The sequence below is a fragment of the Fundulus heteroclitus genome, chromosome 6 (assembly GCF_011125445.2).
Source record: "Fundulus heteroclitus isolate FHET01 chromosome 6, MU-UCD_Fhet_4.1, whole genome shotgun sequence".
NCBI classification, from domain to species: Eukaryota; Metazoa; Chordata; class Actinopteri; order Cyprinodontiformes; family Fundulidae; genus Fundulus; species Fundulus heteroclitus.
The window spans coordinates 9,333,646-9,354,951 of NC_046366.1; the positions used below are offsets into that span (position 1 = coordinate 9,333,646).

At 39.9% G+C, this 21,306-nt stretch overlaps 1 protein-coding gene and 1 long non-coding RNA gene across 2 annotated transcripts; both read right to left on the reverse strand.

Annotated features, from left to right (window-relative positions):
* Nucleotides 1-757: 757 nt before the first annotated feature.
* slc22a13a (solute carrier family 22 member 13a) lies at nucleotides 758-20,027 on the reverse strand. The gene is made up of 10 exons (XM_036137998.1): nucleotides 19,644-20,027; nucleotides 11,949-12,052; nucleotides 11,598-11,752; nucleotides 10,137-10,305; nucleotides 7,182-7,302; nucleotides 5,070-5,164; nucleotides 4,761-4,975; nucleotides 4,175-4,283; nucleotides 3,629-3,835; nucleotides 758-1,936 (listed from the first exon to the last, which is right to left on the reverse strand). Exons 1-10 carry the CDS (start codon nucleotides 20,016-20,018, stop codon nucleotides 1,870-1,872), a joined length of 1,617 nt encoding a protein of 538 aa, XP_035993891.1. The 5' UTR covers nucleotides 20,019-20,027; the 3' UTR covers nucleotides 758-1,869.
* On the reverse strand, nucleotides 16,102-17,169 carry LOC118563412. Its single transcript, XR_004931209.1, has 5 exons — nucleotides 16,860-17,169; nucleotides 16,721-16,775; nucleotides 16,533-16,630; nucleotides 16,317-16,435; nucleotides 16,102-16,208 (listed from the first exon to the last, which is right to left on the reverse strand). It is a non-coding gene; the product is annotated as an uncharacterized LOC118563412 (long non-coding RNA).
* Nucleotides 20,028-21,306: the final 1,279 nt, after the last annotated feature.

Here is a 21,306-nt window from a genome sequence, read left to right on the forward strand (position 1 = left end):
TTCTAGTTGTTAGAAACCACCGCTATATGTTATAAATGAACCAATATATATCTTATACATTTTAAAAGGGATTCTTGATAATCTTCAGAACGATAGCCTTAATTCATTAAAACAGAGAACAATAAGAGTTACATTTTTGACTCATTTTGTTGGGATGGGGGGCATGAAATGTTTCCTTCTTCAAAGCAAGGGTGGAACAGAGAATATTTGAGAACCACTGCTCTACTGGAACCTGTTAAAAGGAAATAAGCCCACCTCCATATATCTGCACTGCTCAAAGTCTTCACTGTACATCACTAGGAACATTCTTTGGTATCAGGGTGAAGGAATCCAAGTGAAAAGCTATAAATTCACATATAAAAGAACTGCAATAGCTTTAAAGGCTAAACATGCCACATTCAGTGTATCGGTGTAATTAAAGGCTGATTAAAGTTGTGCTACAGCTCATGTCCACAATAAAACTCAAACAAGTTAAAATTTAACCGGTGAAATTAAATAGTGTACTTTACTGTAAAGGTCGTTCCCATTTTGATTTTTAAGTAGTCAGTGAGATCAAGTGTGTGTGTGTGTGTGTGTGTGTGTGTGTGTGTGTGTGTGTGTGTGTGCGTGCGTGTGTGTGTGTGTGTGTGTGTGTGTGTGTGTGTGGCTCAGCCAGGGTAACCAAAAGACCTTCTGAATCTTAAAATAAAATATTTACAGCATGCCTGCTGTGGCAGGTGTATTTGATATAAAGTTTTATCTCGACATGATGAAATATACAAAATTATGTAATTCATATAAATGGCATTACATATACAGTGTGCAAATTTGCATTTGCCCTTTTACAATAGATTAATCATTAGGGATAAGACCAACCACAACAAGCAGACTACATTGTGCAAAATCCACTTCTTGCTTACTTACATCATGTTAGTAAGTGATACAATTTATAATACACTACGCCAAAATATTAAAGGAACATTTTAATAACACATCAAATCTCAAATGGAACAAAAAATTTAGATCTTGACAAGATCTTAGCAAGAACAACAACAAAAACGTCCCTTTATTTTAGATAATTGTGTAGGCTTTGTGCAGATAAGGAAGCTACAAACAGTTACTAACGTTCAAAGGAGGGTTCCAGTTCTTGAACCCTACTAGAAAATAGGTTTCTTAGCCATATGTGTACCTGATGTTTTCATGTGTAATTATTTTCCATAAACAAGAGTTGAATTCATCACCAAATTTATAGCATTTGCAACGTAGGCTGTTCCTGGAATATAGCTAATAATATTTATATTAAAAGGGTGCAGTTAATGTGAGCGATCATTAAATAAACACACCGTACAATAAAGAAGCAGTACAAGCTGTAAGCCAGAGATTCTCAAAATTGTCTCAAAACAACAAAAATATGAGCCATAAAGGCTTCGGTTTAAAGGTTTTTATGTTCATCTTGAAACAAATGTGACGACAAACTAAATGTACAGACATTACGCCGTGACTTTTATGTCCTGAGTTCATCCCTGTAATTTATGGAACCGTAAGTTAAAGAATTGTTCTTTTTATACAAAATGAACATAAGCAGGAGAAATCTTTAACAAACAGTTTGACTGACTAAAGTTGTAGAAGTAGGTTAGACTGTAAATGATTTATGCTGCTACCAGATGGAAAGGAGTAGAAAACATTAATAGCTAGAAGCAAGGTCACTTTAACATCTGAGCATAAATAAACAACACCGCACCAATAATTAAACTGGAATTAAAATTGTCTGGAGGTTTGATGGCTACAGAAGATAAAAAACAAACCATATTTTTCCAATGCTTAGCATCATTTATAGACTAAAGAGTAAATGAAATAATGTTTAGTGCATTAAAAACAGAACTATACATATTACAATTTGGTTGATTTGTTTTGTAAATCTTCATTCGAGTCGTTTTGCCGATTCTGCTGAGTCTTCCTGTGGTAACAAAGGAAAAGATGTTCATGTTAGTGCGGGACATGTTCAGCAGTTCATGTAGCGAACAATAACCAGGAGATCATCAATAACGAGTGAAACTTAGTATGGATTTCAAAAAATGGCCAACATTTCACACATTTTTTAAGGATTTCTGTGGTAGTGGTTCGGCTGAGGGCTCAACCGCTCTTGCTTTCGTCGTACTGGTATGTCCTGCCTTAAACCTCAATACTGCAACGTGATTGGTCCGAACCGTTTTTAGTCCTGACACAAACGGTTGAAGCCGGAGCGGTACAAGATGGATTCTCGTGTGTTCATCTTATGTGTTCAATTCATCTTGCAGTCAAGGTTACTGCTGCAAAGTCCCCTTGCAAAGTACCGTCTTAAAGGAACATATTCATGTTATTTGACATTTTTTAAATTTATACGCCAGTAACTCACTCTGGTTGCATACACTTTTTTTTCTGAAGGATTATTATGTCCTGGTGGTGTAGTATTTTTTTTTTTGTCTTTTAAGCTTTGTTTTTATGTGTATATTTATCATTACAACATCATGTGACGGGGTTACGTCACCTGGTAGGAGGTTTCATTTTCCTCGATTTTGTGAAAGGAGGCTCAGGGAAGGACTCACTGAAACTTGAAATTGGAGTAGGTCAAGTTGGTACACAGGCATTACAGCATGGGCAGCTAGGTTGGGAGTTATTTAGTAGCTGTGTCAATGGCCACCATCTGGCTTTCTCGTAGTTATGCGGTACACCCGGTAGACGGCATCACGTCTGTGTATGTCAGCTCATTGTGCCCGTTGCTGGGGTTCTATTTAGGCTAGAAAAGGACTATCAAAACACCACCTGGATGGACACTTGCAGTATAAAGCCTCATTTTATCATAATGAACTGGATTTTGGTATTTTCGGTAAAGGCATATAACATGGCTATATACTTTTAACAATCATATACAGAAAGTCTTTTTTGCATTTGCCATCATGGACATCATGGACTGTATGAATTCTTGACAAAAGCATCATGTGATTTATAAACACATTTTGATTTAAAGGCCACGTTCTACAGTTTTTTCTATCCATTGTCTATAACCTCTCATCCTTGCAGGTTTGCTGGGGACTGCTGCCTATTTCCAGCAATCTTTGCACAATGGACAGGTCAGCAGTCCATCACAGGGCAACACAGAGACAAACAGAACAAACAACCGGGCACAAACACACTCAAGCCGAAGGGGGATTTTAGATAAATCAATTAACCTAACTGCCGTGTTTATAGACATTGGGAGGAAGCCAGAGTACCCGTAGAGGACCCAAACATGCACAGAGAGAAAATGCAAACTCCATGCAGAAAGACCCAAGATCAGGATTTAAACCTAGGACCTTCTTGCTGCAAAGCAACAGTGTCACCAACTGCCTCACTGTCCAGTCTGTTGAATTGTATTTGTCTGCTCTATTAATTTTGTCCCATGCAAAATGTAAAGACCTGAAAATTATATTATTATTATTATTATTATTATTATTATTATTATTATTATTATTATTATTATTAATAATAATAATAATAATAATAATAATAATAATAATAATAATAATAATAATAATAATAATAATAATAAAGGCAAACATTTATTTTAGAAAGTGTAAATGCCTGGTCATGTAGGGTCCTGACCAGTGTTTTCAAAATCCAGCTTTCTTACCCGTTTCCTTCAGCTTCACGGGTGGAATCGGGGAGCTCTGTTCTTCTGGTTTCAGGGAGCAGGAAGCAGAGAGCTCCACTGAGAATGGTAAGGCTGCTGTAGACTACGATAGGGATGGACCAGTGGTAGACAGCCAACATGTTGAGCAGTGGGGAAAGCAATCCCCCAACTCGGCTCGCAATAGAGCCCAAACCTGAGGCTGTTTGTCTAAAACGAGAATGTAGAGACAAGTAGTTATATATATATATATATATATATATATATATATATATATATATATATATATATATATATTCAAATAGTTTTCATTGGAACTGCTGTAGCCAAAAATCAAATTCTACAGCAGTGACAGCATTGGTAATGTAATCTTATCCATAATGCAATGCTACATTACATTATGGATAAGAATTTGAGGTGTTAGGTCTGTGAATGCGGGACAAAACACCTAGATGTCACTTTCACAATTAAAACGATTCAATGAAAAAAAAGATAAAATTGGAGAATAGTATATTTTTAATAGGAAAACATCAACGGGACTCAGCTTACCGAAAAGATGTTGGAAACAGCTCTTGAACATATAAATTGCATATAGATCCTGCCCAGTTGGTCAAAATTCGTCCTCCAATTGCTAATGCAGTGACAGCAATGGCGTTGCCTGTAAAACAACCAAACAACAAGAAAAATACTCAGAAGAAGTACATGATGAAGACTACTGTGGTCTTTTTCATGCCATGAACACCATCCATAGATATTCACATCCTTTTTTTAAAAGATTTGCTAATTATATTGATATTATGTCTTGCTAATTAAGCTTGTTGCCTAATTAGCTTTGTTCTAGGCTTCTGCCAAATCAAGAAACTTCGTAAAATGGGTGTATAATCATCAAGGGAACACAAATAAACACTTTTCATTCTACATTAGTCCAAACCATTTTGTGTTGCAGAACATTGTTCTAATTGTCGTTCTTAAAGAGAAGCCCAAATCACCTAAGAATGGAATCAGCAGGTCAAAGCTTTAACAGAAAATCAGTAGCTAGAATTGAACAAAATGACTAAATTCAAATGTTGTTCAAGAAAATGCAGCTATTCGATATTAAACACGGTTTTGCGATTGATGATGTTCTGAGGTTTACTTTGAGGAACAGCGAGGATCAACATGCAAAGAAGTCCCCCCATCAGAAGTGTGGACATCAGTGACACTTTTCTCCCCACTGCCTCCAGCAGCCAAATGCAGATAATATGAGCTGGTACTTCAGAGAGCCCAAACAGGGCCTGGGTCAGGAAAATGTCCAAGCCGAAGTTCCCCACATTCAACGAAAGGCAGAAGTAGGTAACATTTAGTGAAAACCTGCAGGAGACGAAAAGAGTCAGTCTTTATGCTGCCATATGTCTGATTTCTATTTCCCAACTGTGCAGAAACGTGTTTCATAAGAGTCACTTACCATGCCAAAATAATGGTAAGAAAATACTTCCTAAGCACAGGAGATTGAATAAGATACAGTATGCCTCCTGTTTGCTCAGTTTCTTTGATAACAATCTGTAATGCACAGGGGGTAAACACAACACAGTTGCTCCTGTTATAGCTAATCACACAACCCTAATTTTTTTTTTTTATCTGTAGTCCTAATAAAACAAGATCATCCTGCCAGTCAGGTGTTCATTAGACCCCAGCACACTGGACACATTATACTGCTAAACCTTTGTAAATGTATTTATGTTCCACATTTGACAAAGTCATAGCTACAAAACTCAATGCATTTTAAATAGATTGTATATGAGACACCAACACATAGTATAATTGTGAACTGGAGGACATATACGTTTCATATTTCTTTACAAATAAAAGTCTTAAAACTGTAGTTGTGCATTGGTCAGGGGGTTTAGCTTTTAATGCAGATTTTTATTTATTTTAGCATTGGTTCTAATTGTTTTAGCTTCATTTCATGGCATGTTTTTACTTTTTGTTGCCTCACTCTAATTGTGAAAATAACCCACACCTGTGTAAATTGATCAACCAATCAGGAAGCAGCTGTAGCTTTTAAAAGGCAACAAGTGATGCGCAGTGCAGGATCCCTGGCTCAGTCCGAATACCTGGATAGAGCAAGGACTCTTTAATCGAAGTGGAACTACATTAGCGGTCGCCATGATAAGTGCTTTCCGAATAGTGAAGTCAGCAAGGAAGGAGGTAGGAAAAGTAGATTGTATGCTCCCTCCTCTGGCTAGTTTTGCCATCCCTTACCGGCGTGTGACATGACTTGTTAGCACAGCCCCCTCATGGAAATCAACAAAAACGTCAGGACAGCAGAGAACGCACACTTTGTAGTTTGTAGGCTTTAGGCCCAGATTTGACTAGAATGACTGTGCATTTCTGCCAGGTAATGACGTCAGAGTTAAAGGCTGTCTGAATTCGGCGCAGCAGTCCAAAGCTCCTTTCCTCTCCATAATAGAGTTCTTACTGTTAACCCCAGAAAAGGTTACAGAACAGGAGCTAGGAACGATTATTAAGGGTATTTGGATGGAGCCCCTGTCTGCCTACCTCCACTGTTGGGCAAGAGATGGGGTACACCCTGGACTGGTCACCAGTCCAAACATAAGAACAAACAATCATGCACACACATGATTACCTAAGGGCAATTTAGACACCAATTAACCTAATTGGTTATGTTTTTGGACCCAGACAAACCCAGAGTACCTGGAAAGAACCCACCAATGCACAGAGAGAACATGCAAACTCCATGCAGAAAGGCCCCAAGCTGGGATTCACACCCAGGATCTTCTTGCTGCAAGGCAATAGTGACAACAACTGTGCTAACTTGTGTTCCCTGTAATAAGCTTCTTAACCATTTTTGGTCTTTCTTAGTTGCCGATTTTACCTGTGTCTCTATTTTCATTCAAATAACTTTCTCACCGTTTGGGTCACACATTTGTGTTAGGCCTCCTTCACACTGATGCCACTAAATTAAAATCTAATGCAAACAGTTTTCTTGAGCAGTCACCAAATTAGTCAATAGGGTCAATCTGTATATAATGTATTTGCAGTATAATATCTATCTGAAGGCCTCAGAGGTTTGCTAGTGTACATTAGTGAACATCCTACATCATGAAGACCTGGGAACACAGCACACAGGAGTTTACGGGGCCAGATTATAAAAAAAACATCCCAAAGGTTCAGGGTCTAACAGAGAACGGATCAGTCTATCATCTAAAAAAAAAAAAAAAAAAAAAAAAAAAAAAAAAAGAGTATGGCACAAATACATTGTTAGATTTTTATTTGGTTAGACATTTTGAAATTTTTCGATCATTTTCTGTTCAGTTCACATTTATGAACTACTTTGTGTTGGTCTGTCACATAGAAATCCCAATAAAACACACTAAAGGTTGTGGCTGTGATGTAACAAAATATGAAAAACTTTACGAGATATGAATATTTTCACAAGGCACTGGATTGCCTTGGGGCAGTTCTGCTGATAATTTTACACAACCTGTTTGCCTTTCATTGAGTTACAGTCACGCTCATGTTTTGATGCAGAGATGAAAAAAGTGAACAGCAGTACCTTTTCCAGTAGAGAGTCTGAAACTTTGCGTTTGTTAATGGCCGCCACTTTGATGATCAGCTCTTTAGCCTCCTCTGTCCGTCCCCTGTCCAGCAACCATCTGGCTGACTCTGGAATAAACCTGTCAAAAATAAACAAGATACTTTTGATGAGTCGCCCATATTTGTTTAAACTGAAACTCAAGCTTCACCTTTCTACACAGATGATAGTTTAGCATCCACACGTTGATCACCATGGAGATACTCTTATACAGCTTCTCATGGGGTCAGGCAAAAGTCAGGACTTGATGTTTTACAAGGTTCTTTTGACTTTGAACGTGACAGCAGCTTCATTGCGTCCGTCCATTTTCTTCTGTGTAACCAAGATTGGATTGTTGGGTCAACAGGTCCAGGAGGAAAACCCAGAAATCCCTCTCCGCAGCAACAGCTTCAACCTAGTTTTGGGAGATCCAAAGGCATTGCCAGGTAAGACCAGATATCCCTCAGCTGGGTCCTGTATCCTCCCTGAGGTTTTTTCCCAGTGTGATGCACCGGGAAAACGTGCCTAGAAACCCCTCAAAGGGATCAGATGTTCAAACCACTACAACTGACTCCTTTCAATATAGATACTCAGCTGCTCTATTTTCAGTGCCCCCTGGATAACAGAGCTCCTCACCCTATCTCTAAGGAGCAATGGGGCTTTCGTCCTGGCCATGGAGCCTGTACCCTGGCGGAATAGCTAAAGGGATCATGGGAGTATGGTTTAAATATGTTTAGTGACTCTAGAGAAGGCTTACAAGGTATTTTGTGGGGGTTGCTGCAGTAGTTTGGGGTATCGGGGCAGCTTTTAAGGACAGGACAGTCCCCGTATGCCCAAAGTAAGAGATGTGTCCACATTCTCAGCACAAAGTTGGGCCTGTTCCTAGTCCGCGTGGAACTCCGCCAGGGCTGCCCCTTGTCAACTTGACAACCAAGCTTGATAATATGTAGCACTCTACAATCTGCACATTATCAATCCGGGTCTGCTCCGGTCGAATCAGTTTGGGGAAAGGAGGGGCATTCAACAGCCCTTTCTGAGTTTGGGCGATGCGACCCCTAGTATCTGCTTACCATAGGTTGGTTTTAGCCAGTCACACTGTCAAATGAAAATGTCGTCAGCAGCCGGCACCATGAAAAACCACAAGAAGTTACGCTGGCTAAAGGATGCTTATTTGGATTGTGACACTTGTGATAATAAGGATTTTGACAAAACAGATTCGGCTGTGGGCGCAGCAGCTATTCCATTCATCACAGCTGTTGTCCCGCCTTAAACCATAATACTGCAACGTGATTGGCCAACTTGTTTTGCCTCTGTTTCGAATGGTTGAGGTGGGAGCAGGACAGGATGGATTCTTGTGTGTTTGCGAACGCACAAATACCACAACAATTACCACAAGCCCCTTATCACCAATACTGTTTATGGTGTTCATGGACAGGATCTCAATTCGTAGTCATGGAGAGGAGGTTGTCACGGTTTGGGAACCTCAGGATCTCATCTCAGCTTTTTGCAGATGATGTGGTTCTGTTGGCTTCTTCGGGCCATGATCTCCAGTGCTCACTGGAGCGATTCGCTGTCGAGTGTGAACCGGCCTCTAAAGCTTGTTACATACTCAATGAGAACAAAGAGATTTTTTTCTAAGTTGTGGTGGGAAGAATACACAAAAAAGTTTGTTTTGACTCTGTCTATACATAGTGCATGAGATGCTCTGCTGCAGAAGTCCACCCCACTTCATGTCAGACCTGGCGGACAGACGGGAGAGGGGGGTACAGAGACCTGAGCACATGGAGAGCTGAAAGTTGAGGAGCAGACACACAATAGCTCACGGTGTGCTCTGCCCCTATAAAGACTGCGAACTTTGGGGACCTGTGGTGATACGAGGGCGGGACTGCCCCCCTGGATCAGTTATAGAGTAAATGCCGCAAGTAAGTGGCATGGGTCTGTTCGATCACTTAAGCCACCAGAGCTGAACTGTGTGACTGCGGTTCCACAGATGTGTGAGACATTTCCACTTCTCCAACCTAAACACACACATCTAAATCCTGCCCATCGTCCAGAACATGCTAGGAGACCCTCAAAAATGGGGCTTGGAGAACAAAATGACGTCATTCACTGCGGAAGAAAGCACAAATCTCTCGTTTCTTGTGGAGTATGCAGCAGCCTTAAGTCAACCAGAAAAAGGTGGAAAGTCCCCTCTGGGTTGAGGTCAAGTCTCTGCCTGAAACAGAGGACTTGGTGTCTTCTACACAAATGATGGTAGGATTGAACGAGAGATAGACAGACAGCGGGCGCTGCTCTGGTCTATTGTGGGGACAAAAGAGCTGAATCAAAATGCAAACTCTCAGTTTAACTGTCTGTCTGTCTACGTTCCAACCCTCACCTATGTTCATGAGGTATGGATCATGACTGAAAGAAGGAGATCCTGCATACAAGTAGCTGAAATGAGCTTCTTCCGGAGGGTGGCCAGGGTCAGCCTTAATGATAGTAGCTTTATTAACACATAAAAACTAGAGCTGCATCAATGAATTGACCAGAGATCAGATGATTTTCCCTTGATGGGTTTGATCTCTTTTTCCTGGTCAATTAATGGATCAAAACTAAGAACTTCCACTTGTTTTTGATTCATAAACACACCACCAACAGCATGTGCATTAATGCATTTTTTATTTAATAAAAAGTCTGATAAAGTTTAGATATGTTATCCGTTAATTTGGGTACTGTTGTAACTCAGTTGTTTTCTGTTGGTTTGAAAACTGCTACGTCATTAAAAAACGTGCATTTTTTTATCTTTCATGTGTTGTAATCATTGGAGAAAAACTTTGAACCGGTCAAAATTGGAACCGCATGTCAGACGTTAAACAAAATGCATAAATCATTATCCACTTGGTTGATGCAACTCTAGAAAAAAAAGGATAGTTACAGAACTTTTTTTATACAGACCATATGTAAAAGGCAATCACAGCAATCGGAGCAGCCGTGACCATTTGAGCCAGTCTCCAATCTCTGATGAAGTAGATCATGCCACCGAGGATGGCCTGTCCAATGGCAGCACATAGTTGAGTTATGCATGCTCCCCATGATCGTTTGGACACCCCGATCCATTCAGTGCCTGCAAGCACAAAGCCTAACGGTAATCATTTGGTAACTTTGTGATTGATATAACTAACAAGTTGATTAAAATATTTTATTTATTTATTTATTCGGCCGTGGGCTTTGGGAGATTCATTTGCTTAAGACAGTCAACTGAGTTATATTGGCTTAAATGGCTTTAGTGGAGCTGATGTAATAAAGCCTTAGTGCACACAGAGATTTTTACCAGAACCCAGAGTTATGCTACAGAAATGCAACAGCATAAGAGTAAAAGAAATGACTGAAATTAACAATATAGTCTCTTCTAACCAGCTTTTTCAAAGAAACAATTATACAACTTTTTCTTAGATTTTTATTGAAAATATATACCTAACTAAGTGTGCTGTCTTTTTTAAAAGCAAAAGCATTCATATTACACTCACTGACAAATAGTCCAGTAACTGAAAGGAATAGGATGATTTGGATTTGGAAGTGTTTGAAGGCCAAAGGTCACCAGACACAGAGGATACATGGATGTATTGGACAGCATTACTACCTTTAAAGAAGGTTGATGGGCTCTGGAGTTTGTAAGAGGCCAAATGGAGGTTTCATATAACCGTCTATCATGTTGGGTAATAAATATTGCTATGACTCGTTGTTTGAAATAGTAGTTCAATGGGAGCACACGCAGATGTCATTTTGTCTTGCCTCATATTGTAAAGAGTTCGACCCAATGCCAGGAAATTATACAAGTAGAACACATCATTGAACCACAAAATGAGACCCGATAAACTTCATCAATTGCTTGCAACAATGTTTTTTGCATCTACAATCTGATCTCATCTGACTCTGACCTTTCCTCACTGTTGCAACCCACTGTCGGATGCTCCGGCGACTGTGTACATTTCCAGTGTACATTTCAGAAATGGTAGATCTTTGCCACCTGAACTGTTTACATTCTCATTACTGGTCCCCTATATTTCCCACATTACTAACCTTGCCTGCAAGGCTGAATTTTCACAGGATTTTTGTGTTCACAAACACACCAACCTTTTGTAGGTGGGCACTAGGTGTAGCTTCGCCCAATCAGCTCAGAAGGTTCTGCTGAATGTCCCTCTTTTCACCGAATGTATTTTATGGGACCAGAACCAGATTGATAATGTGCAAAACGTATAGTGCTACACATTATCAATCTGGGTTCCCATGTTACCACATTACATCCCAACTGGGCCATCCCATCTGTTTGCTTAAGTTGGGCTTTAACTGTTTTTGTCTGAGTCTGTTTAGTAAAAAAAAAAAAAAAACAAGATTGTAAAAAAAAAAAAACTTTACTTAGGATGACGCCGTTGAGCCGATAGCCTCCATAGCCAATTCCCACCACGAACTGGGACACCAAATATAAGGAGTAGGTTGGAGATAATCCAGTTGTTACAGTGAATACAACCATCAGAACTACGGGGATCTGAGCTGCTCGTTTGCGACCAAACCTGAAACAAACATTTAGTTTATGCCTGGAAAAAATCATTAAATACTGTATGTAGAAATGTATAGGGAAGTGCATAGATACAACACATTGAACTTCAAAGCGTTGGAAAAAAAAGTCCAAAAAAGGGCTTGGTTCATAAAAGATGTTGAATGTTCCTTCTGTTTGACGTTACTTTTGCAAAGTGTAAATGGACTTACGATTCAGCAAAAGGTCCAAGTAAGAGACATCCAGCGAGGATGCCAGCCATAAGCACTGTCTGTGCAACTCCCAACAAATGAGCCTGGTCACAAACTAGATCAAACTGTAAAAAAAAAAAACAATACCAGTTTATCTTCAACAGAGAAAAAAATCAGAATTTCCACTGTAGAGTGCCTTATAAAAGTTTTCACCCCCTTGGCTTTTTACCTGCTTTGTTGCACTCCAACCTGTAACGTTTCTTAATTTTATTTTATGTGATGTATCTTCACAAAATAGTCTAAGTTGGTGAAGGGAAATCAGAAGAATACAAATTAAAGGGGACATAACATGCAAAATCCACTTTTTCAGCCCTTAAATACCGTTTGTGGTGTTCCAGGGGCCTCTGGAAATCCTGAAAAGTTGAGCTCTGTCTTCCAAAGTATCGTTTAGACATTTAAGGGTCATATTTTTCAAGCCGTTCAGATCTTTCTGTTCTCTTCCTGGAACATCTAAATAGATGGTAAATGGCTTGTACTTGTATAGCACCTTATTAAAGCGCTTCACACTACAATCAGTCATTTACCCATTCACGCAACTTTCACACCCTGACGGTGGTGAGCTATGTTAGTTGCCACAGCTGCCCTGAGGCAGACTGACCGAAGCGAGGCTGCCATATATCTGTGCCACCGCCAGCAGCGATGCGGCCAGTGGCGGCTGGCCAGTAGGGGGCGCTCGGGCGCCGCCCCCTTTAAATCGTTTAGATAATAAATGATTTCTGAACTGCAAAGTACTTAAAAATGTATTTATTCATACTGTGTGTCCAATAGACATGTTAGAACTTATTAAAATAGTAAATACATAATTCTATTTAATTGCTCACATTGTGCACACTTCCTTTCCTATGTGCAGGGCGCCGGTCTAATGGGAGTCAATGTAGGCGCAGAAACTTGGGCAAGCACGTGATCTGAGGCTGACTTTTGATTGGTTATCTAGGTTTTTTCATGGGGGCTCACCGCTCTGCGTCCCGGACACACCTATTCTGTTGTGTCATTACTGGTAGAGTGTCAGTACTGGCTAATTTTTTTAAAAACATTGTGTGATTGGACAATCCCCGATTCGACTCAGCGCAGCTGCAGTTCGTTAGGTTGATTCACGGTTATGCTTGCAAAGTGGAGTAGTTTCAAAATGAGAGAAAATTCTGTTTTGTCTTTACAAAAAAATGCTTTTACAAAGGGTTCACTTGAAGAAAAAAAACAGGATAAAGGAGCTTGGACCGGATCGTCTTAATTTACAAATTCAGCAGCAGGCAAGTGATCTCTCCACTCCATGGTTGGACAAAGCAGTGTAGCTAGTAGTCAGCCAGTGAAGAAGTGTCGGATACTCAGTGTAGAAGACCATGAAAGGATTGCTGCAGAGGTGAGTTGTTGTGGAAAATCACTGTTACACTGGTTTATTGTAATGTTATTTAATATATTAGGAAGATGTGCTTTGTAGTTAGAAATACCTTTAGTTGTGTCTATGCTGTGTAGGTATGTTGATGTAATGTTTGTCAGCAAGATATTTTATTATTTAAGTTATACTGAAGTTTATGGGTAATGGGGAATAAAACATTTGGTTACTGAATTTTGTATAATCTTGTCCCACAAAAATGCTGTAACACATTTCATAACACAGCCTTAAAAAATGGCAGCAAATGTTATTAAAATCAGGAAAACAATCTAGAAGAAGTCTTTTCAGAAACTGTCACGCTCTTGAAGATCCTCATCACCACACCCATGACCACAGCAGAAGCTGAAAGGTGCTTTTCAACTCTGAAAAGAATCAAGACTTTTCTGAGAAACTCAATGACTCAGGACAGGCTGAATGCATTGGCCATGTTGTCAATGGAGAAAAGACTAGTCACAGAGATGACTGACTTTAACAAGAACATAATTGAGAAATTTGCTGGGCAGAAGGAAAGGAGGGCAAAATTCATGTTCAAATAGTGCTATTTTTTAAGATTTGTTTTGTTTGTTTTTTATTTGTTTGTTTGTGTGCGCCCCCCTCAGTTTTTTTAGCACCAGCCGCCACTGGATGCGGGTGAAGTATCTTGCCCAAGGACACAACGTCTGAGACGGTCAGAGCGGGGGATTGAATCGGCAACCCACCAGTTACAGGACAAACTCCCTAACTCGTGTGCGGTGGCGCAAGAGTTAGGGATAAGGTAATAGACATCCCAAGGATGTCAAAGCCGTCAGAAGAGAAGTTGTTGGGTGTATTAATCCACACAGTAACTGCATTGGCATTATCAGGACCTTGTCAAAGAAGTGCTTGGTTAAATTTTATCTTTTTTGGGAGAAATTATTTTTGAGTGGTGAAAGTCCTCCTCGTTTACGTGAAGCAGTTGAAGGATCAGAGCTTCAGTAATATTTGCCAATATGAAGAAGGATTTGCCCAGCGAGTTCATCTAATCAACGGCTCAGTTCCTGGACACAATGGACACAGCAAAGCAATAAGCAGCTGAGAACTACAAAAATGGCAAAGGGAGTGGAGAGGAACTCCGTGGGAGATGGTGAGTTGCGAACGACTGCATCAAAACAGCATGACAAAGACACAGTCTCAGAGGCTGCTGATTATGAGTTACAAGAGGGGTCACTTGAACTTCACTGACAAAGAATTCAGACCAAAGCCTTGCAGATCCACTTTATACAGGCCACAGCTGAAGGATTTGGATGTGAACTGGAAGGATTTAAATGCATATCTGTCCTTTGAAAAAAGAAATGAAAATAGCTGTTTTGACACTTTGCTATGAAGCCCCTAAAATTTTTTGGTGCAACCAATTAACTTCAAAAGTCCCATAATCAGTGAAATGAAGTCGATCTGAGGGCAATCTGTCACATGATCTGTCAGTATAAACACACCTTTTCTGTAGCACTACTAAGCAGGAGGCATCACACCACGAAGACCAAGGACCTCCCCAAACAAGTCAGGGACTAAGTTGTTGAGGAGTACAAGTCAGGGTGGGCTTATAAAAACACCACCAAATCCATTATCTTCAAATAGAAAGCACATTGTACCACAATGACCAAGAGAGGTCCGTTCACCAAAACTCACAGACTGGGCAAGGAGACCATTAATCAGAGAGGCAGCACAGAGACCACAATAAGACGTACACTCCATAGAGCTGGGCTTCATGGAAGAGTCGGCAGATAAAAACATTACTTAGAGGTGAAAATAAGAAGACATATTTCGACTTTTCCAAAAGGCATGTGAGTGACTCGCCAAATGTCTGAAGCAAGATGCTCTGGCCAGAATAGACTAACACTGCATGAAAAGTGAGATTTTCGTCCCCGTAAACTACCGCAGATCTCCCTCATTTTCGGCAGTTAACGACAATTTGCAACCCGTGCTTGTCGCCGTTTTCAGTGCCACAAATTGTCGGAACCGGACTCTGACGTATGTGGAGAGCGATCAGCTGCACTAATGGCCCTAATTAGCATATGAATGCAGCGAACCCGCGCGGCTGGCCAGGTCTGGCTTGAATAACCTACTCAGTATTGGCTGAAACCACTATTTTTAAATAAGTAAAATCGCTCCTGATTGGCAGCAAAACCACACATGGCCAGGGCAGGCCAGAATGTTCTTACTCAGTATTGGCTGAAACCATTATTTTCAAACTAGTAAAACCACTCGTGATTGGTTGGTTGGTTGATTTTTATATATATATATATATATATATATATATATATATATATATATATATATATATATATATATATATATATATTATGCTGTATATTCATGTTATCTTATGTAGGCTACTACACTATCATTAGGCTACCTTCAAGGACATGAATGAATTTATACAGGAAATTAACATTTGCCAGGAAGATGTTTATGCAAAGAAAGAGCTTTATTAAAAAAAAAAAACACACACACACACACAACTATATACAACGCGAGGATCTTCCCACACATGCGTATCCAAAAAACTACAACTCCGTGAACTGTCCGTTTGCCTCCTCGGGGTTGTAGGCAACTGCTGGCGGCGTTCTTTCCGAGGGAGGTCCGATGTGCAGACGCCTGCTGTGCATGGCTTTGTACTTCGGCGTCGCCTCTAACCGGGACTGCAGCTTCACACAGGGTTCAGAGAGATCCGGCCTACGAAATGACGGCGGTACAATCCATCCAGAGACCCCGCCAACGACGCCATCTTCCTCGTCAGACATGAGGTCGACGGTGGCGGACATCCAGAGTTCCACTTCCTCATCAGCTAGCACGCTCTGCCTCGATTCCTGCAGCTGTAAAAAACAAAACAATGAATCAGTATTATGCGATGGGATGCACTGCGTATGGACACAACACATCTATCAATGCACCTGAAAAATAGTCACCAAATAAAGTCTTACCCTCTTTCTTCTCGCTCGACTCCGAGCTGAATTCTTGGCAGCTTCCGCCCGCATTGAGTTCTCTGGCTGCGTATATCTGAAGCTCCTGCGTACCGTCTCGTAATACGTCTTACAGGCGGCTGGAAAACAAATAAATGAGAGTGGTATGAATAAAAACCAAACGCAAGTCACAGTAACATTAAAAACAAGGGAGAAACAGTAAAACAAGTCCCTTACACACAATGTCGTCTTTATCAATATAGTGTAAATCGAGGCTTGCAGTTATTGCTCCGAGCAGATAGGAGGTAACTGCCTCATTATGAGGCGTGCTTAGTCTGTGAAAACAAAATGTACAGTTATGATCGGTATCTATCCGTATCTATTTCCTTTTATCGCAGAATGAAAGCATATTCTTTAAATCTTACCCTTGCGCCGGTTCATAGCGCCTGCAATTTGTCTCCGAGTTGTGAAGACGGCGTACTGTAAATCACAAAAAATACACCCTTAGCTTTGGGTTATGGCTAGGCTACTTTTAGCTTAGCTAGCAGTCAAATATATTCTTACCGCAAGCTTTTGTGCATCCGTCTTCTCTTGATGGAGTTAGTCTCTCCAGCACAGTTCTTCGACTGCAGAGCCGCCATCTTGTCCTCTATGGACAGCAACCTGGAGTTGACCGAATTCTGCAGTTGAGTGAACCTCTCATTCATGTCGGCAGTATGTTGAGTAAGCTGACGAGACAGTCCACTGATAGCAATCAGCAGTTTCTTCTCGTCAGTCTGCGGACTGGCTGAAAGTTGTGGATCGCGTCCTAGAGGAGTTGAACGCGAGACGTTGTCCGGCATACCAGTAAAATCCAAACACAGTAAAGTCTTCTTCTTCTTCTTCTTCTTCTTCTTCTTCTTCTTCTTCTTCTTTTTCTTCTTCTTTAGGATTTAACGACAGCTTGCATCCATAGTTGTTGCATTACTGCCATCTATTGGATCCTAATATATATCCTTCAAATCCTTATGATCCCAGAATAAAAAAAAAAAACGAAAAATCTTTGTACATCCCTTTTCTATACTTAATAATGCAGATAATGAATCACTACAAATTATTATTTTATTTATATTTGTATCCTCCACCCATTCTAAAGCTAATAATATAGCACATAATTCTACCGCATATATACTAAAATAATTAGATGTTCTTTTTGAAATATTAATTTTTAATTCAGGAATCACTACAGCTACACTAGTTGCTTCATTTTTTGGATTTTTCGAACCATCAGTATAAATTTGCAAATAATCATTATATTTAATCTGTATTTGATTGTAAAATTCTTGGCAGATATCTATTATATTTCTTGTCTTAATATTTAATAATGATCTATCTATATTAATATATTTCCATATCCATGTAGGTCTCAAAGCCCACAATACTGTTGGACTGAATTCTTTGTTATATACATTAAATGTTTTTGCTCTATCATCCCCAATCCATCCAAAACTATTAAATTGACCCTTTCGTCTTTCCCAACAACTTTCTAATACTTTCATAACTGGATGATCTTCATTATGTCCTTTTAAATTTATCCAGTAATTAACCATTATCTGTTGCCTTCTGATACATAATGGCATTTCTCCTGATTCTATTTGTAAAGCACATACTGGAGTTGATTTAACTGCCCCTAAACAAATTCTCAATGCTCTAGCTTGAATAACGTAAACATTTTTTAACCTACTTAGCCGCTGAACCATATACCACACTCCCATAATCTATTCTTGACCTAATTAGTGACACATACACATTTTTATGCGATTCAAAACTTGCACCCCATGTTAACCCTGCTTTCATTTGAGCGTTTTAATGGAATACTGGGAAAGTTTAATCACAACAATAGGACAATTGAAGTCCAGATTATGAGGCAATTTCAGCAGAGCCAACAGCTTCATATGCCATGGACAGGTGAATATGGTGCAGAATTTGCCAGTATTTTAGGAAGACAAATGGTTGGGACTTTGTCATGCAATGACACAGCTGATATGCTTTATGTGAAGCACAGTGTTTTGGTGTCAGCAGAACGAAAGCCAATAGAAGTTTGGGGCTTGCAGGGAACAGACACGTCATACCCAGCATAATTTCTGCCAGTTGAGCGCATTGCTGGGAGATGTGTAGTTAATACATCCTCTGTGCATTTAAGTAAGACCAAAAAAAAGGTCACTGTAGTCATGCCACTATGCACAGTAGTTGAGCTCTAGGAGACTGTGATCTCTGCAGACCTCTCATTCTGATTCTAATGTTTGTATGGAATGCACATTTTACCTTGCTGATTCTGATTCACATTTTACCAACTGATTCTGATTAAAACAAATTTTTGAAATAAATTATTTTGTGTATTTTTTTTACATAACATTTGCCATTGCTAATGGCATACACAGTAATCTAGCATACTTTAATTAAATAAATCAATTCAAGGTAAAATGTAAGAGTCTATATTTAGGTTATATAGAGCCTGATCTATTTGTACCAGAGATTTTCTTACCTTTTAGAGAAATGTCACTTGGGGTAAACTCCCCCTGCAACCCTGATTTACATTTGTTTAGCTCACAGCATTTTCATTTACATGTTAAAGCCTCCCCTAGAATTAGGAGGAGGGGGGTCATGGGGGGACAACTCCCAAGGTAGGCCCACGTCAATTTCTGACAATTCACGGCAGTTTTCGGTGTTGCCTGCAAATTGCCGTGAACAGCCGTTAACCTGAACTTCCACGACAATCTACAGTGCCGCATAGTGACGAAAATCTCACTTTTCATGCAGTGTAAAGTTTAACTTTTTGGCCACCAAGGACAATGCTGTCTTGCGCAAACCCAACACATCCCATTGCCCTGAGAGCACCATCCCCACAGAGAAACATGTTGGTGGCAGCATCATGCTGCCACTACCAGGGACTGGGAAACTGTCCCAAGTCAAGAGAAAGATGGATGCTCCTAAATACAGGGATATTCTGAACAAAACTTGTGTAAGTCTGCCCGTTATCTTTAGACTGAGACGCATGTTCACCCTCCTGCAGGACAACAAGTCTAAGCCCACTGCTAAAGAAACACCATTGTTATGGTGTTGACTTTTGGGGGTTCAGTACTAAAACGCTGAGGTTTTTTGTTATTTCGTTGTATTTCTTTGCTTCACAAAATTAAATAAAAAATAAATACTATCTTCAACGTTGAAGGCATGTTCTGTAAATGAAATGGTGCAAACTCTCCAACAAACCATTTCAATTTCAGGTTGTGAGAGAACAACCTGGAATTACAAAGGGGGTGAATACTTTTTCTAGCCACTGTAAATAACTGAAACAAGTTTATCACTTACATCGGTAACTATGGTCGACTCATACAGCATGCTGCCATATACCCATCCGTTCATGCACCTGGTTGTTTCATTAAGTCCGTACTCCCTGATGGTGTGGATGTCCCAGTCCACAGGGACGAACATCTGACACCTGCTGAAGCTCCCATCCTCCTCCCGGGGCAGAGTGAGGTTCAGCTGCTCCTCTGCGGTCAGGTTTGGAGCAGCTTTCAGGATCCAGTCTGTGTTACAGTGTCTCTCCGGATCAGACTGGGTGAAAATCACACTCGCAAAGTGAAAAGGCAAAATGAGGTTTGGAAAACAAAGAGCAAATAGGATGGTCTTCTGAAATAATCCAAACTCTCCTATATTACGCAGGATTTCCCCAAAATCCGCCATGGTCAGGGTGCCGGCTTCCACTGCGGGGATGCTGCAAGGGAATGACCTTTAAACAAAGCCCGTTAATGTTTAAACCCAAGCATGTGTGCTTCAGGAAACATGAGACAGCACTTTCACTTAGGCCGTAGAAAGACCAACATTCCTGACTTTTTTCTAAACCCAGAGTTATCATTCTGGCATATCTCACTGTATGCCATCCAAAAAGACATATTTGACTAAACCTGCAGCCCAGAGCTGCAGGAACACATGAGTAGGAAAAATACTGAGCAAGACAAAGTAAAAATTCACAAGTTTGAGCTAAATACAAATTGCTTTTCTTAGTTCATGTACCGTACTGATGCAGACAATAACTATGCAATGCTTATCTCCAGGCAATAAAAGCTGTTTGGTTTTTATTGTGTGCTGACCTGTCCAATCATGTCAGGCAGCTGTTGTCTATGAGACCTGTTAAATAACAGTTTGGACTTTAGTTATTTTATAAACAGCTTAGAGGTTAGTAAAGCTCTAAAAGATAGGGGTTATTTTCAATAGGTGTGCAGACACAGATCCTATCTTGTCTTTATTTAAATGCCACCTACTTTCTTAAATCTAACAGATTTCTTTTTAAAACTGGTAATGTTTTATAGACGCCTACAGTCAAAACTCCAGCAATATACTGAAAATGGTTTTATTGCCAGACCAACATGACATTCGTCATGCCATTATGCAACGAGTCAATAAGTTACCATGAAGCCAGTTTTAGATTTAAACAGCAGACAAATATGTAACACTGCACGTGTGCCTGTACAGTGCCTTGCATTTCCTCACATCAAACCCACAATTTTCACAGTATCTTATTGGGATTTTATTAATTAGAAAAATAAATAATGCAAAGTGTGGCCTACATCTATATTTTCAGGTCTTGCCACAGATTATGTCTTGACTTCAACTGGGCTATTCTAACACAGGAATGTGCTTTGATGTAAACCGCTCAATTTTAGGCCTGACATAATGTTCCGGGTGGTTCTCCTACCAAGGGACGTGTGTCCATGTGATAGAGCCGATTGGTGAAAATAGATTCTTGAAAGAAAAAGGATAAATAATAAAGTTGAGGCAACATAAACTACATTCTACGACAGATACCGGAAAACCCCCACAATTGATGCTGGATTTGTTTGTCTCTATTGACAGGTGGAAAAAAGAAAGCAGTATCATTTTTAATAGTTTATGTTTGATATGTTGGTGACAAATACTAGGTATTAACAACTCATTGTTCATAATCCCATTTCAAACTATTTTTGAGCTTTTG

Excerpts from the sequence above, each read along its gene's own strand:
- slc22a13a (XM_036137998.1), bottom strand. The coding sequence starts at position 20,018 with ATGGCGGATTTTGGGGAAATCCTGCGTAATATAGGAGAGTTTGGATTA. Across the intron at positions 12,053-19,643 it reads AGTCGACCATAGTTACCGAT|TTTGATCTAGTTTGTGACCA; the intron begins GTAAGTGATAAA and ends TTTTTTTTACAG. Across the intron at positions 4,976-5,069 it reads CTTACCATTATTTTGGCATG|GTTTTCACTAAATGTTACCT; the intron begins GTAAGTGACTCT and ends CGTCTCCTGCAG.